The sequence below is a fragment of the Pocillopora damicornis genome, chromosome 6 (assembly GCF_964200805.1).
Source record: "Pocillopora damicornis chromosome 6, jaPocDami1.2, whole genome shotgun sequence".
NCBI classification, from domain to species: domain Eukaryota; kingdom Metazoa; phylum Cnidaria; class Anthozoa; order Scleractinia; family Pocilloporidae; genus Pocillopora; species Pocillopora damicornis.
In genome coordinates this window covers 4,102,916-4,118,068 of record NC_142675.1, presented here as the reverse complement: position 1 = coordinate 4,118,068, position 15,153 = coordinate 4,102,916, and the positions used below count along the sequence as shown (strand labels likewise).

Sequence of the window (15,153 nt, the reverse complement as noted above, 5' to 3'; positions counted from 1 at the left end):
TCCCCCGGTCGATATCTGTTAGCGGATTTGGACCGGGGGGTACAAATCCGCTAGGGCACTGGAACTTTTTTAAAAGTGTTAAAACACACTTGCCAGCGATTTGTCACCGAAGAACCAGAATTTTATAGAAAATATCATGCCTCTTGATCGTCCAACTGAAGTAAAAGTCGCTGTCATGTAATAGTGAACATTTCATATCGGGCAATAAAGCAGCCAAGAAATGTTTTAAAAGCGTTTTGGAAACGTAAACAAATGTAGAGTTTCGAAATTTGGAGCGTGATACAGGGAGTGTTTTCAGTTTTCTATGTATTTGTTAAAGCGTGAACGACGTTCTCCATCCTAAACTTGTAATTGCCTCCACAACTGCGAACAAAGTGTTTGGATACACCATATTGTTAAAGAGTTCAGGAAGTGATGAAAGTATGCGATTTGCGGTATTTACGGTAATGATGGCAATCAGCTTGCCACCATGCATTGCACCATTCAACTGAAAAACTGAAAGTTTCTTTCTTTTTTTTGTCGTTACTAACGAAAATATCTGGGGCATCTCGCTATTTTGTAATGAACAGAGGAAGGAAATCGGCCTTTGGCCGTTTCATTTGGAAGTTTCGCCAACTTAAACAGGTCTCCTTTCATTTGATAGTTGTTTGCGTAAATGAAATTATTTTGATTATAGTTAGGTAGGGGTAGCTTCAATTATTCATGAAAGACTTCTCAAAGCCGGAAACATTGGCAGAATATTGAAACAGAGATGGGTTGTTGACTTGAATGCATCATAGTTAAGAATAGACTGAGGCCGGAACAATATTTAAAGTGAAATAACCCTGCAGAGACTAAAAAGAGAAGCTTCCGCTCAGGATCATAGAAAATGAAAACATGGGATGTGGGGTAAAAAAGTGAAACTTCGAGGAAGATTTAAAACAGATCATTTCAAGAGTATATTCTATTTCGTGTGCCGTCACTTTTGGCAGGTGAACTTGTGGACAAGATGTCCTCTGTCTTCTTTTCATTTTTACTGACAGGTGATACGCTTATTTTGAACTGTAACTAAGCTATCAATTAATTTTCCACACTTATATCAGCTGCTCTATTTTATAGGTTGCCTGATACAAAATTTTGTGACTGGAAACGTTGGTAAGCTGCTTTAACTCATTGAGATAAATTTATCTTGATCTTCTGCTTTATTATGGGAGTAATTATCTTAGGACTTGTCAAGATACATTTATTGATAGTATGTACTGTTATTACTATCAGCAAAAGAGCTTAAGATCTTTTTTCACTAACTTATTGGTTTGACGGTCGTTTCTCTCAATGCGATGATACATGCATGTACTTTCCCTGTTCAAGTTAGATGTGGTACAGTGCCACGTTATATGAACTAACAGGCTAGGTTTTAAAGTTGATTTGGTTTTATCAACTGAATTGATGATGTAAGCTGGCAAATTTCTTTTCTAAATCTCACATTTTGAGCGTTAGCCCTTCGTTAGAGCGAGGGGTTTCAAGGTGATCCATTTTCAAAACATACCTCCAAGGAAAGCGTAGAGGCCAAACAATTTTTAGGGCTACTCCGAAACCAACACTATTTAAAAAACCGCAGACCTCGCATTTGGTTACTACAGTTTAGCTGCAATTATGTGAAAAAGTAATATTTTTTCCTCTAAAAATAATTATATTTCAAGCAAAATTAGTATAACAATCGTTAAACCTCTCTAGGTATACATAATTTCTTAGGCAGCATTTCCCTTCGACTAAGCAAGGAAAAACTCCCCAATTCATTCGTGTCTTCAAAGCATACTCTTCCTTATTGAAGCCACAATTTCTTTCAATTTCATTTAATTGTCTATCGGTATCCTCTGAGGTACCTCTCCCTTGTAGAAACTAAAATTACGAACAGACTTATTACCATGGAATTACTTTTTTTCATGTGACAGTTCGATTAGTTTATGGGGACAACCCATTTGAAGGGCGGGTTGAAGTGTGGCATAATGGTTCCTGGGGAACAGTTTGTGATGACGATTGGACACTTAAGGAAGCCAACGTGGTTTGTCGCCAACTAGGGCTGGATGGAGCCTCTTCAGCGGTCGAGGGTGGACGTTTTGGGGAAGGAAGTGGAAAGATATGGATGGCTCGGGTTAAATGTTTTGGAAATGAAAGAAGATTATCAGATTGTTATTTTCCTGGGTGGGAAATACACAGTTGTATGCATTATGAAGATGCAGGAGTAATTTGTATGCAAGGTAATAAAAAATATGCTTTATACTAAAAGTTTGTTTTCGTGTTGCCATTTTGGTGACTTTTTCTGTCTTTAATTGTTTTGTTTTGTTTCGTTTCTTTTACAATTATATTACGTATCCATGATTTCCTGGATTGAAGAGAAGCCTTACAGCCCCATTTAGTAATCTTTCATTGGCATTCTTTTGACGCTAAATCCAGTGCTATTTTAACCATGTTTGCATTATTCTTCACGTCGTGAACTGATTTTTCCTACAATCACAAAATAGATCGTCCTAGTTCATGGGAAAACATTTGGAAATTACATTTACCAGGCCTGCTGTAGCATTCTCCAAACCTTAGGAAACTTTGTATTAAGACAGCAAACTAAGGTCTAATTTGAAGTTGTCACTGAACCAAATATGATTGATGCTTTTACTCTTTGGTTGTGTGGATCAGCTTTTGCTGGCAAATCGACGAGGTTTTGTTCGGTTGTTTTTCTCAAAATTAGCGGGGAGAGAGTTATTAATTTAATTCATGCATCGACTCATGCAATAATTAGTTAACAGTTTATACATTTGAGGGATTAACAGTTGGTGTGAGGATCATCGACATCGACCAACCTATCCAAGATTATTTATCGCCTTGTCACGGCAAGTTCTTCCATAGCCAGTCACAATATCTTGCCGTTTGCTTCTCTTGTCGCTCAGTAACGCAAAACAATATTCCTTCCGCCTCATTACCTCCACATAGAAACTAAAATCACAAATTAACTCTGGTAGTATCTTATCCTTTCCATTTGACAGTTCGACTAACTGGTGGAAGTAACCCATTTGAAGGGAGGGTTGAAGTGTTTCACAATGGCTCCTGGGGAACAGTGTGTGATGACCAGTGGACAATTGAGGATGCTAACGTGGTTTGTCGCCAACTTGATTTCGAGGGTGCTTTGAAAGCAGTCACGTCTGCTCATTTTGGTGAAGGAACTGGAAATATATGGATGGGTGACGTGAATTGTGTTGGAAATGAAAGAATATTGACAGAATGTAAACATCAGGGATGGGGAAAACACAATTGTGGCCATAGTAAGGACGCAGGTGCAATATGCATCATACCAGGTAAACAGGAAATGCCCATGCTGAAAAATTTTCTCACTATTGCCACTGGCCCTCCCTGGTTCTTCCTTTTTATCAGAAAGAACATTTCGCAATAAAAGACTGCATCGTTTTATCTTCTTTTGGTAATAACGATTAGACTAAGATAATGATTAGAATTAGACTAAGGCAAGCCTAAAAACTGAGTCCCACTTAGTCAAACTGTGGAGCTTTTTTCAATTTTTGGATGGTTATCCACTGATCAAATCAACCAACCCATCGATGAAAAATTCTTCTCGACGTCAAAGCAAATTTATCCTCGGTCAGTCACAATAGGGATGCAGCATATCCCCCTCAGCACTTCTCTTCGTCTGAGCGAGGAGAATATCGCGAAAAAACCCTTCGCACCACCATTCTTCTATAGAAACTAAACTAGCGAACGTACTAACTATAGTCTAATTACTTTTATCATGTGACAGTTCGATTAGCTGGTGGAAGTAACCCATCTGAAGGGAGGGTCGAAGTATTTCACCGTAGTTCCTGGGGAACTGTATGTGATGACTATTGGACAATTAAGGAAGCCAACGTGGTTTGCCGACAGTTGGGTTTCGCGGGTGGAGCTTTGTCCGCGATCACTTCTGCAGGTTTTGGTCAAGGACGTGGAAAAATATTGATGGATAACGTTGATTGTGATGGAAATGAAAGAAGATTAAAACTGTGCTATCATGCTGGTTGGGGACAACATAACTGTGACCATGTTGATGATGCAGGCGTTTTATGTATCCCAGGTAACTGCAAAAAACCTTAATATCGTTGCGATTGATTAGTATCGCATCTAGGCATGAGTGGTAATACTCCTAGTTGCTTCTTGTTAATGAAGCCGGGATAAACTCTGGCTGGCATGGGTGATCCACTTTTCTCGAGTATAGACTTAACCCTTTTTCTCTACCCATCACCTCCCGATAGAAATTGTTGTCAAAATTACCTTTCTTTTGTGACTGTTCGATCTAATATTTCCTTGTCCTAATTTGTTCGTGTTTTCAAAGCATATTCCTTCTCAATCAAACCACAATTTCTCTCAGTTTCCATTGCTTGTCTATCGGTATCCTCTGAGTTACCACTCCCTTTTAGAAACTAAAATTAGAAGATAGATAGAAGAAGAAGAAGAAGATAGATAGTTTATTATCAAGAACCTTGCAGCCACAGGCTGAATTACGTTTGATTTACAATAAAATATATACTACAAAAAATACATGGCTAAGAAGAACTAATTAAAAAGACAAAAATATATAATTAAGAGGAAAACAATATTACATCATTGCTTTATGGACATAGTGATGGATAAAACTATTTCGAGTACGAATGGTGTGGAGGCGCCGTGTAGTAAAAGAGTGCTGACTCCTTAAATTGACTTCGCACTCATTCTTGGGAGGTAGTAAGCTATAGAGCTTGTGCGAGGGATTAGACAGGATGGAATTAAAAAGCTTATCACATAAGAACTCGCGGCGGTTGTGTAAGGGAACTAGACCAGTCAAAAGAAGCGCCTCATTGTACGAACAATCTGGATAGATAATACGTAAAGCTCGCCTTTGACATCTCTCAAGATCTACTGAAAGGTATTGCGGGAGGCTATGATGATAAACAGGGCATGCATATTCAGTGACAGGCCTAATACAAGTCAAATAGAAGAGCAAAAGTTCCTCCGACTTGACTTGTGCACGCTTAAGCTGACGCAAAAAATACAGGCGCTTGTTTACTTTCTTTACAACTTCGGATACGTGATTATTCCACGTAAGATCGCAAGATATATGCAAACCTAAGATCTTTGCTTGCTCTACACACTCTAAGTCCTGATCATTAACCTTAATTGGATCAAAGTTCTTTCTAGAGTGACTGAATGTTATGCGCAGTTCCTTGCACTTGGTTTCATTTAATTGGAACTTGTCAGCAGAAGCTTGCGTCGCGAGTTCGTCAACCGCTTGTTGGACTTTGCTGACCTCAGACTTCATGACTGTTTCAGAAATAGTGGAGTCATCGACATATTTCCACATGTCTGTACCCGGGATGATGAGGTCGTTTATCATAATAGTAAATAATTACGAGCAGACTAATCATAATCGATTTTTTTTTCATGTGACAGTTCGATTAGCTGGTGGGGGCAACCCATTTGAAGGGCGGGTTGAAGTGTTTCATAACGGTTCCTGGGGAACTGTTTGTGATAACCGTTGGACACTTAGGGAAGCCAACGTGGTTTGTCGCCAACTAGGGCTGGATGGAGCCTCTTCAGCGGTCGAGGGTGGAGTTTTTGGGGAAGGAAGTGGTAAGATATGGATGGATCAGGTTGAATGTTTTGGAAATGAAAGAAGATTATCAGATTGCTCTTATCCTGGGTGGGAAATACACGACTGTAGCCATTTCAAAGACGCAGGAGTAATTTGTATGCAAGGTAATAAAAATATGCTGCATACTAAAAGTTTGTTTTTAAGTTGCCATTTTGCTGACTTTTTCTGTCTTTAATTATTTTGTTTTTTACACTAATATTACGTATTGACGATTGCCCAGATTGAAGGGAAGCCTTACAGCTCAGTTAGTAATCTTTTATTGGCATTCTTCTGACTCTAAATTCGGGGCTATTTTGACCAGGTTTACATTACTCTTTACATCGTGGACTGATTTTGTCTACAATCACGAAGATTATGTCAACTGAGAAAGAAAAGCTTATCCTATTCCATTACAAAGGACCCGGAAATTACATTAACTTGGCCTCACTGTAGCATTCTCCAAACCTTAGGAAACTTTGTATTAATACAGCAAACTAAGGTCTAATTTGAAGTCTTCATCGTTTAATACGTTTAATTTGATGCTTTTAATCTTTGGCTGTGTGGATCAGCTTTTCCTGGTAAATCGACGACGAGGTTTCAGTTGTTCGGTTATTTTTCTAAAAATTAGCGGGAAGAAAGCTATGAGTCTAATTCATGCATCGACTAATGCGATAATTAGTTGACAGTTTATACATTTGAGGGATTAACAGCTGGTTCAATTGCTGTGATGGTCATCCACATCAACCAACCTATCCAAGATTATTTAACGCCTTGTGGCAAGTTCTTCCTCAGCCAGCCCCAATATCTCACCGTTTACCTCTCTCGTCGCTCAGTAACGCAAAACAATATTCCTTCCGCCTCATCACCTCCTTATAGAAACTAAAATCACAAATTAACTCATGATGGTATCTTATCCTTCCCGTCTGACAGTTCGACTAATTGGTGGAAGTAACCCATTTGAAGGGAGGGTTGAAATGTTTCACAATGGCTCCTGGGGAACAGTGTGTGATGACCAATGGACAATTGAGGATGCTAACGTGGTTTGCCGCCAACTTAATTTCGAGGGTGCTTTGAAAGCAGTCGCGTCTGCACGTTTTGGTGAAGGAACTGGAAATATATGGATGGATGACGTGAATTGTGTTGGAAATGAAAGAAAATTGACAGAGTGTAAACATCAGGGATGGGGAAAACATAATTGTGGTCATAATAAGGACGCAGGTGCAATATGTATCATACCAGGTAAACAAAAAATGCCCATGCTGAAAATTTTTCTTAGTGTTGCTACTGGTTTTCCCTAGTTCTTCCTTTTTATCTTACTAGTGTTTCCACGAGAGGACCGGGCAGGCGTGACACATGCCATTTCACCCATTTCTTTCAAACTTTCACAGTTCATGAGGGTCACTAAGTTATATTTATTCAAGAATCCATAGTAGTTCGGGCTCCCGGCTTATTCTTGGGGCATTCGAGCCCCCACATCAATTCCCTGGGGTAAAAGGCTAAAATTAGATCGAAAAATGCTCTTCCAACGAATCTTTCCCGTACGTATAGAATGAATAATCTCATTATGTCCACTGGTTTTTTGGACGCAAGGAAACAATTCCTTAAAGTTGGGGTAATTTAATATAGCATCTGTCAATTCCTTCCAAATAAGGAAAAAGTTAGAGTTTTTAATTGCAAATATCTCCAATGGGCAACAAACATACCCTTACAGGAAAGAGCTATCTTAACACTAGGTTTGTGGGTAAAAAAATTTTTTGGCCTCTGTGAAAGATTTGTGATCACGTCCCTCTGAAGTACGTCACCTCTGACGTTAATTTATGTCATAAACTGATGTTTATTCACTTATTTTCAATATGAGAATGGGATCGTGGACTCTAGTTTTTGCGGTACTGATGTCTAAAAACAACAGATTTATAGCTGCCAAGCCAAGGAGTCACTCATTATAGAAATTCTGTAACGCTGACATAACCTATTGGAAAAAAATGATTGGTAAATGTATTTATGCATCATATATGTATTTATATATCAAACACTAAACATTACCGAGTTGAGTAATGGACGTCAGCAGCTGACAGCAACGTTTGCCATATGTAATTTACAAAAATGAAACACTTAATTTTACTCATTATAATTTTACCAAGGGCGCTATATATATTTTTTCCCCTGTGGGAAACTTTGGAGAAGACTCCATCCAGTTTTAGGTACATTATGGGACAGATGTTCCTTTTACTTTTAACCTTACTTCAATAAAAAACAAAACAAAAAGAGGAAAATAAAAGCTGAGTTCTGACGGATGACGTTGGCTTCTAAGATGTAAAAGATCTATCAAGATTCCGATTTCTGTAGAATAAGGTGGTGAGAGGTTTTTGAAAGTGTTATTTTTAAAAAGAAAGGGTCTTAATCGGTCCATTTTTCATTATCAGTCCATTATTTACTGCATAAACGCCACTTTTACTCGTGCGGAAGCCAATGATTCCAGAAGATCATCTAACAGGTATATTTAAAATTCCTTGTGTACCGGTAATAGGTTTCTAATTCTCTTCCTTATTTGAAATCTCGTCTGGAAGACTTCTTCTCCTTCTTCAAAGCTTAATCCACTGCAAAGATGGACTTTTGGCTAAGGTTACAGTCAATTCGGTAATGTTTATGTACGATATATAAACACATTTAGGAATCATTTTTTTCCAATAGCTTGTGTCAACGTTACAGAATTTCTATGGTAAGTGACTCCTCAGCTTAAAAGCTATATATCTGTTATTTTTAGACATTAGAACCATAAAAACTAGCGTCGGCGGTCCCATTTTCAAATTGAAAATGAGTGAATAACCATCAATTCATAACCAAAAATTGTATACATTAACGTAAGAGGTCACGTACTTCAGAGCGACGTGATCACAAATCTTTTATAGAGGCCAAAAAAATTTTTTCACAAAAACGTAGTGTTAAGTTAGGTCTTTCCTGTAATGGTATATTTTTCGGCATACAATGTTGCCCATCGGAGATATTTGCAATAAAAACCCTAATGTTTTCTTTTTCGGAAGAGTTGTGTGACACAGTTAACGATTAAGTGCTCTAAATTGACAGAAGTTTTATCAAATTACCCTAACTTAAGGAATTCTTTTCTTGAGCTTCAAACAACCATCGGACACAGTAAGATTAAAATCTCTTACATTCTGTAAGTGTGAGAGAGATTCGTTTGAAGTGCATTTTTCGATCTAATTTTAGCCTTTTACTCCAGGGATTTAATGTGGAGGCACTAATGCCCTTAGGATTCTTGAATAACTTAGTAACCCTCATAAACTGTGAAAGTTTGAAAGAAATGGGTGGGATGGAATGTGTCACGCCTTCCCGGTCCTCTTGTGGACACACTCTTAAAGAACATTTCGTAACAAAAAGACAGCATTGTTTTATCGTCTCTTTGTAATAATGATTTCATAGGCTTAGGCAAGCCTAAAACTTAGCCCCAATTAGTCAAACTGTGGAGCTCGTTTGATTTTTAAACGTTTATCCACTAATCAAATCAACCGACCCATCCATGAAAATTCTCAATCGGTCAGTCACAACAGGGATACAGGATTTCCCCCTCAGCATTTCCCTTCGTCTGAGCGAGGAGAATATTGCAATTATCCACGTCGTAAAGGAAATTTTTCCTTCTTTTAACCATAATTTCTCGCAGTTTCTTTCACAAGTCTATTGATATTACAAGACGATAACCCCTTGGCACTACCATTCTTCTATAGAAAATAAATTTGCGAACGTACTAACTATAGTCTAAATACCTTTATCGTGTCACAGTGCGATTAGTTGGTGGAAGTAACCCATCTGAAGGGAGAGTCGAAGTATTTCACCGTAGTTCCTGGGGAACTGTATGTGATGAACATTGGACAATTAAGGAAGCCAACGTGGTTTGCCGACAGTTGGGTTTCGCGGGTGGAGCTCTTTCCGCGACCACTTCTGCAGGTTTTGGTCCAGGAAGTAGAAAAATATTGATGGATAACGTTGATTGTCATGGAAATGAAAGAAGATTAAAACTATGCAATCATGTTGGTTGGGGACAATATGTTTGTAACCATGGTGAAAATGCAGGCGTTTTATGTATCCCAGGTAACTGGAAAATACCCTTTACAATGTAATTCATTGTTTATAAAATGTTATAACATTGCGCGCGTGCTGGCCCTTTGTAAGTCCTATTGAGCCGCTACGAACAAAATCTTAACGCCCGTGCGTAAATAAGATGACGGGAGCATTTTTTTCACCTGGCTTTAGAGTTTCCGTCCCGTTAAGCTGCCGTGCAGTTTTCCTTCTTTTTGAAATATGGAAGAAACCAGCGAAGAACTGCCCAATTTTTCTATCGGCATTGACCTTTTAGGTCTTGATCCAACAAGCACCAAAAATAAAGCCGAAAAAACTCGCAAGTTGCATGTTTCGCAAATTTGTCGGAAGACCAGCTGCAGCAAATTTTGGCCGAAAGACATTCACTAGGAACAAAAAAAGTCACCAACTGGTCATTAACAACATTTAAAGGTAAAATTTCCGTATTTTATTGTTGTTTTTAAATTTGTTCAACCTGGGGAATAAAGTACACAGTTGTTAATTGGAAATTTACCAAAACCAAAACAATCAAGGCCGCAAAAAATCTAAATCTAAAACCTTTTCCCCTTAAACTTTGAGCTTTTCATTCACAGTTATCGGTTAACTGGATCAAATGTTCTCGCGCAAACCAAAGTATAAAATGTGGCGTGTTTTTGACCAGCCAATAGGGAAGACTGTTTACTTTTTTGAGCGTTGTGAGAATTTTGCACTCTATCACAATAAAAGGCTTCTTGGCGAAGATCCTTGTTGTCGCTCTGTTATAAAAGAATTTGCTCATGCTTTTAGCTGTGCGTATATCGAGTTAAGGATGCACTTGGGAAGTTTGGAAAGCACTCAAAAAGCTAGAGTTGCTGTCAGCTGCGCCTCGAGCTACTCTTAGGAATTTATCGTGCTCTCCAAACCTCCTATGTGCATCCATAACTCGATATACGCACGCTAAGCATGAACAAATTCTTAATTAACATTGCAATATTGTTAACTTTCTTTTCCTTTTCTGATAACTGAAAGAGCATTGAGTTGTTTCAGTCGTTCGTCCTAAATCTAGCGCATAAAACCCTTATATACCAGGGTCTATGTGTTTAGTTCTTAGGCAAAACACTTTACTCTCCCCATGCCTCTCTCCTCCCAAGAGTTTAAATGGGTACTGGTAAATTGTCAGGGAAGCCTGATGAAATATTGTGGCGTAATATTGTTGCGATGGATTGATATCCCATCTGAGAAGGAGTGATTATACTCCTAGGGTGGTCCACTTGTCTCGAGTATAGACTTGACCTTTCTTCTCTAACCATCATTTCCCTATAGCAACTGAAGTCACAAACTGATCAATGATAGTCAATTACCTTCTTTCGTGACAGTTCGATTAACTGGTGGAGCAAACCTATATGAAGGGCGGGTTGAAGTGTTTCATCGAGATTCCTGGGGAACAGTGTGTGATGCCCATTGGACACTTAAAGAAGCCAACGTGGTTTGTCGCCAACTAGGATTCGAGGCTGGAGCTTCCGCGGCGGTCAGGTCTGCAGGTTTTGGTGAAGGAATTGGAAATATATGGATGGATGAGGTAAACTGTGTTGGACATGAACGGCGACTAATAGATTGTAATCATCTCGGATTGGGAAAACACAACTGTGACCATAGCAAAGATGCAGGTGTTATATGTATTCCAGGTAATTACAAAATGCCTTGTACTATAGAATTCTGTGGGCTTCTCCTAGTATTTCCTTTAACTTCGAGAAGACTACCTAATAAGGATACATAGATTCAAGCTAGCTTTAAAACTGAGGCCCAGTTAATAAATTCTTAATTATTGACGGGAAAGTTAAGGTTAGGTTCAAGGCTCGATGGTTTTTTCATGCTTGTATGCAGTTGCCCTCTGTAAGAAATTCTGCAGAGGTTTGTTAAGTAAGGCTTCTTTCTAACATTTGACTGCATTCATTCGTCATTTCACAGTTCGATTGGTTGTTGGTAGACAAATCGCAAAGTTGCAAGGGCGGGTGGAGGTGTTTCACAATGGCACCTGGGGAACAGTTTGTAATGACGACTGGGACATAAAGGATGCCAACGTAGTTTGCAGCCAACTTGGATTCGTGGAAGCTGTACAAACTCCGATTCCCTATGTATACGGTACAGGATCTGGGCAAATATGGTTGGACAATGTAAACTGTGTGGGAAACGAGAGTTCACTAGCAGAGTGTGATCATAACCAGTGGGGAACACATGACTGCTCTCACTCTCAGGATGCAAATGTAGTTTGTGTTCCAGGTAATACCAGCAGTCTCGATGCTGTTTAAATGGATTCATTCGTCATTTCACAGTTCGATTGGTTATTGGTAGATAAATCACAAAGTTGCAAGAGCGGATGGAGGTGTCTCACAATGGAATCTGGCGAACATCTCCAAAATCTCGTTCGAAAATCTCGATTCAGCTCACATTCACACAATGTGTCTGTTTAAGTTGCCAGCTCCAGTGTTTAAAACACTTTTTGTACTAGAAGAAAAGGTAAAATACCAAGTATTCCAGTGCTCGTAGATTAGACAAAATAAGCTAAGTCTGCGTCGATTTGAAACTGGATATCCCAGGATTATGGGCGAGCGTGGTAATTCGTAATGGACGTGACAAAACTACCTTCATTGTTAAGTAGCTTCCATTTACGTATATATTTCAACTTTTCCATTTTTTGATAATTATTTCTTCCTTGCGGGTTTTCCTAATGCCTGGCTTACTTTCATTTTGAAAAATAGAATGACAACGGTGTAATATGAACTTAACTTCACATAGGTTTTAACATTTGTGCGTTTTTTTAATTCCAAAGGTCCTCACTATTCGCCTCCTACTTCTCCTAAACCTAAAGGTATGTACTGTATTCCTATTGCGAAAAAGTACCGGCAAACATGTTGTAGCAACTCTTCTTTATCTAAAGGACAAGCAATATTTGTTACGTTCTTCATGTTTTCGAATTTTCAGATGTTATTGTCTAAGAAATATTTAGAAGTTGGGAACATAGGTCAACTTGGTATCCTTGGTGAGATATTCCAAAAGATATTCCAAACACTGGTATCAAATGGCAGAAAGCGAAACTAGTTTGGATCTTGGAACATCTTACCAAGGACAACATATATAGTGAGTTTTAGCAAAAGCGGTTAACCCGTGTTTCCATGCCTTGGAACACTTTCTCAGACAGCGACACACTTAGGAAAAAACAGGACTATTGTCACTCATACTGGGCACTTCAAATTCATTGAAGGAGATTGGCGCTTAAAAAAAGTATCATCTTTATCCGAATTCGGAAGCCGCTATTTTTGTACCTTGCTAAACTACCAGGCCACTTGATTATTGGGCCACAGCTTCACTCCTATTTTTTTCAATTTCTTGGCGATCTACTCGAATCGTTAGAAGTGACACAAAAGGAATTTTTTGTCTCAAATGGTTACCTAGAGAAGCATGTCTTTGTGAACTTTCAATTGAACAACGACCATTCAAATGGGATGGATGAAAATGGCTGTATAATCTTAGGCACAAAGAAAATGACAACCACAAGTGTATATATATAAGTGTATATGTAATATATAAATTTAGCTGAGCCTAAAAGCGGAGCTCGCATTTTTTTTTCCCGCACGTCTTAAGGGCACAACGCCTTGCTCCGGCCAGGACTAGAACCCGGGTCGTCCGACTCGGAGCTCAGTGCACTGACCACTAGACTACTGGACAAAGCCGTGGTGTTGGTGTGCCCGCGGTACAATTGACCACGCATGTTAAAAGTAGCATCTTGTACGGTCGATCGTACGGTCGTAAGTCCAAATTTTTTCGGCTTGATGGGTTACTACTATTTTGTATAATTATGGGGCTACGCTCTGCGAGCTCTGCTATAAATCAAAATCATCAAGTGGAAGGCAAGACCGTGGTGGTCCCCACTGATGCAGCCCGCGGGTTGGAAAGGGTGGGTAAAAACAAAGGCGAGTTATAAGGTCCAAGGCGAGCTAACAGTGATGTAGTCGATAACAAAACCAGCGTCCATGATAGAGGCACAGTTAATGTATAACTAACGGTTGCTACTTATTATATTGCCATTGGACAGTATCCAATGCCTCACATATAACTCCTTAGTTTCAGGTGAAAGAAATTCACAGCCTTTTGTCATTGCCACTTTGTCCCTTTTTGTTCTCGTGTTAATCGTGGTAATTGGCTTCCTGAAATGGCAACAGAGGCAAAAAGTACGCGCTGAGAGGAGAAATGCTGAAGCACGTCGGCAAAGATCTCCACATGCTGGTACTGCAATTCGTTCTCCAGAGTACGCACAACCGACTGAACAACAAGAAAACACATACGAAAAAGTAAGAAATGTGAGTGCCTTTTCGTTTAACTTTACAATGAATTTTGCCAGTTTTGCTGATAACAGAGATGAAATTACGAGGCGTTGATGGCGTCTCACTTTCGCGTTCTGTTAACCAGCTTCAATTAAATTTCTGCGTCCGTTAACTCTTGTTCGCCTTCTTCCTTTTGCAGGTGTTTCCGGGAAAGAACACCAATCTTACATCCCAAAATGCTTAGTTGAAGTCACTGAAGACATCTGATAGTTGCGCGTATATGACACTAGCTGCTTACTAACCGAGCGTGACGGCCGGGAATATTGGCTCAAGGTCGTTTTGATACGGACCGATGGCAGCGAGGTCCGCACATAAACGACCCAGGGCCAATATTCCCCAGTACGGCCTGAGGAAGTGAGGTGTTTTTAATAATTAATTACATGGCACTCGGGCTAAACTTGTTTATTTCTAATTTGCCGACTAAAACTACACCACCGTTTCCGTGGAATCGGTCCGTATAGCAAATCCTTAACCAAGTATCAGAACCTTTACCTTAGCAACCCTTGAGAAATAACAAACACCCTTATATTTCTTAGAAGTAAAGAGAAATTTTTTTGGTTATTTTGTGTATCAGAGTAGACCAATAAGGAAGGTATAAATACATTATTAGATAATAAAATGGAGAAAGTCTTTGCTGAAACAGAGAACCAAGGGAAACTTAAATTACCTCCAGCGCTGGAAAACACGAGCGAAGAATTTGCGATCGGTTTTGGATTTGCATCTGATTGATTGATCAGGTAGTAAGAGATTTTTTAGGCCAATGGTCGAGGATTTTGAAGGAAAATCGGAGTGGCCTTTACAAAAACTGCTTCGTTTGCATGGTTACAAGTTTGTACAGTAATAGCACTGCAGCTGAGTCATTGAGATAATGTCCTGGGTGAAAAAAAAGAAAGGATTTGGATTAGGGAAATAAGCTTGTAGTCTTCAATTAAATTTAAGCTGCGAATAACGCAATTTTTTTTTGCAGTAATATTAAAGCCTCTAAGGAATATCTTAGATTTGGAAATAAAAAGGCCATTTTTTTTACATTCATTGTATGCACGATCAACATATTTATACTTAAGTGTAATTTAAATA

At 39.0% G+C, this 15,153-nt stretch overlaps 1 protein-coding gene across 2 annotated transcripts; it reads left to right on the top strand.

Annotated features, from left to right (window-relative positions):
- Positions 1–883: 883 nt before the first annotated feature.
- Positions 884–15,100, top strand: LOC113671636 (scavenger receptor cysteine-rich domain-containing protein DMBT1). 2 transcript variants are annotated; one of them, XM_089210303.1, is made up of 12 exons: positions 884–1,022; positions 1,099–1,134; positions 1,932–2,237; positions 3,018–3,326; positions 3,782–4,090; positions 5,443–5,622; positions 6,554–6,862; positions 9,419–9,727; positions 11,071–11,379; positions 11,663–11,974; positions 12,525–12,563; positions 13,817–15,100. In XM_089210303.1, the coding sequence occupies exons 1-12, from the start codon at positions 989–991 to the stop codon at positions 14,128–14,130; spliced, it is 2,766 nt and encodes a 921-aa protein (XP_089066429.1). In that variant the 5' UTR covers positions 884–988; the 3' UTR covers positions 14,131–15,100. The 2 variants fall into 2 exon arrangements, with proteins under 2 accessions (XP_089066429.1, XP_089066428.1); XM_089210302.1 differs by having other exon boundaries at positions 5,443–5,748.
- The last annotated feature ends 53 nt before the right edge of the window (positions 15,101–15,153 follow it).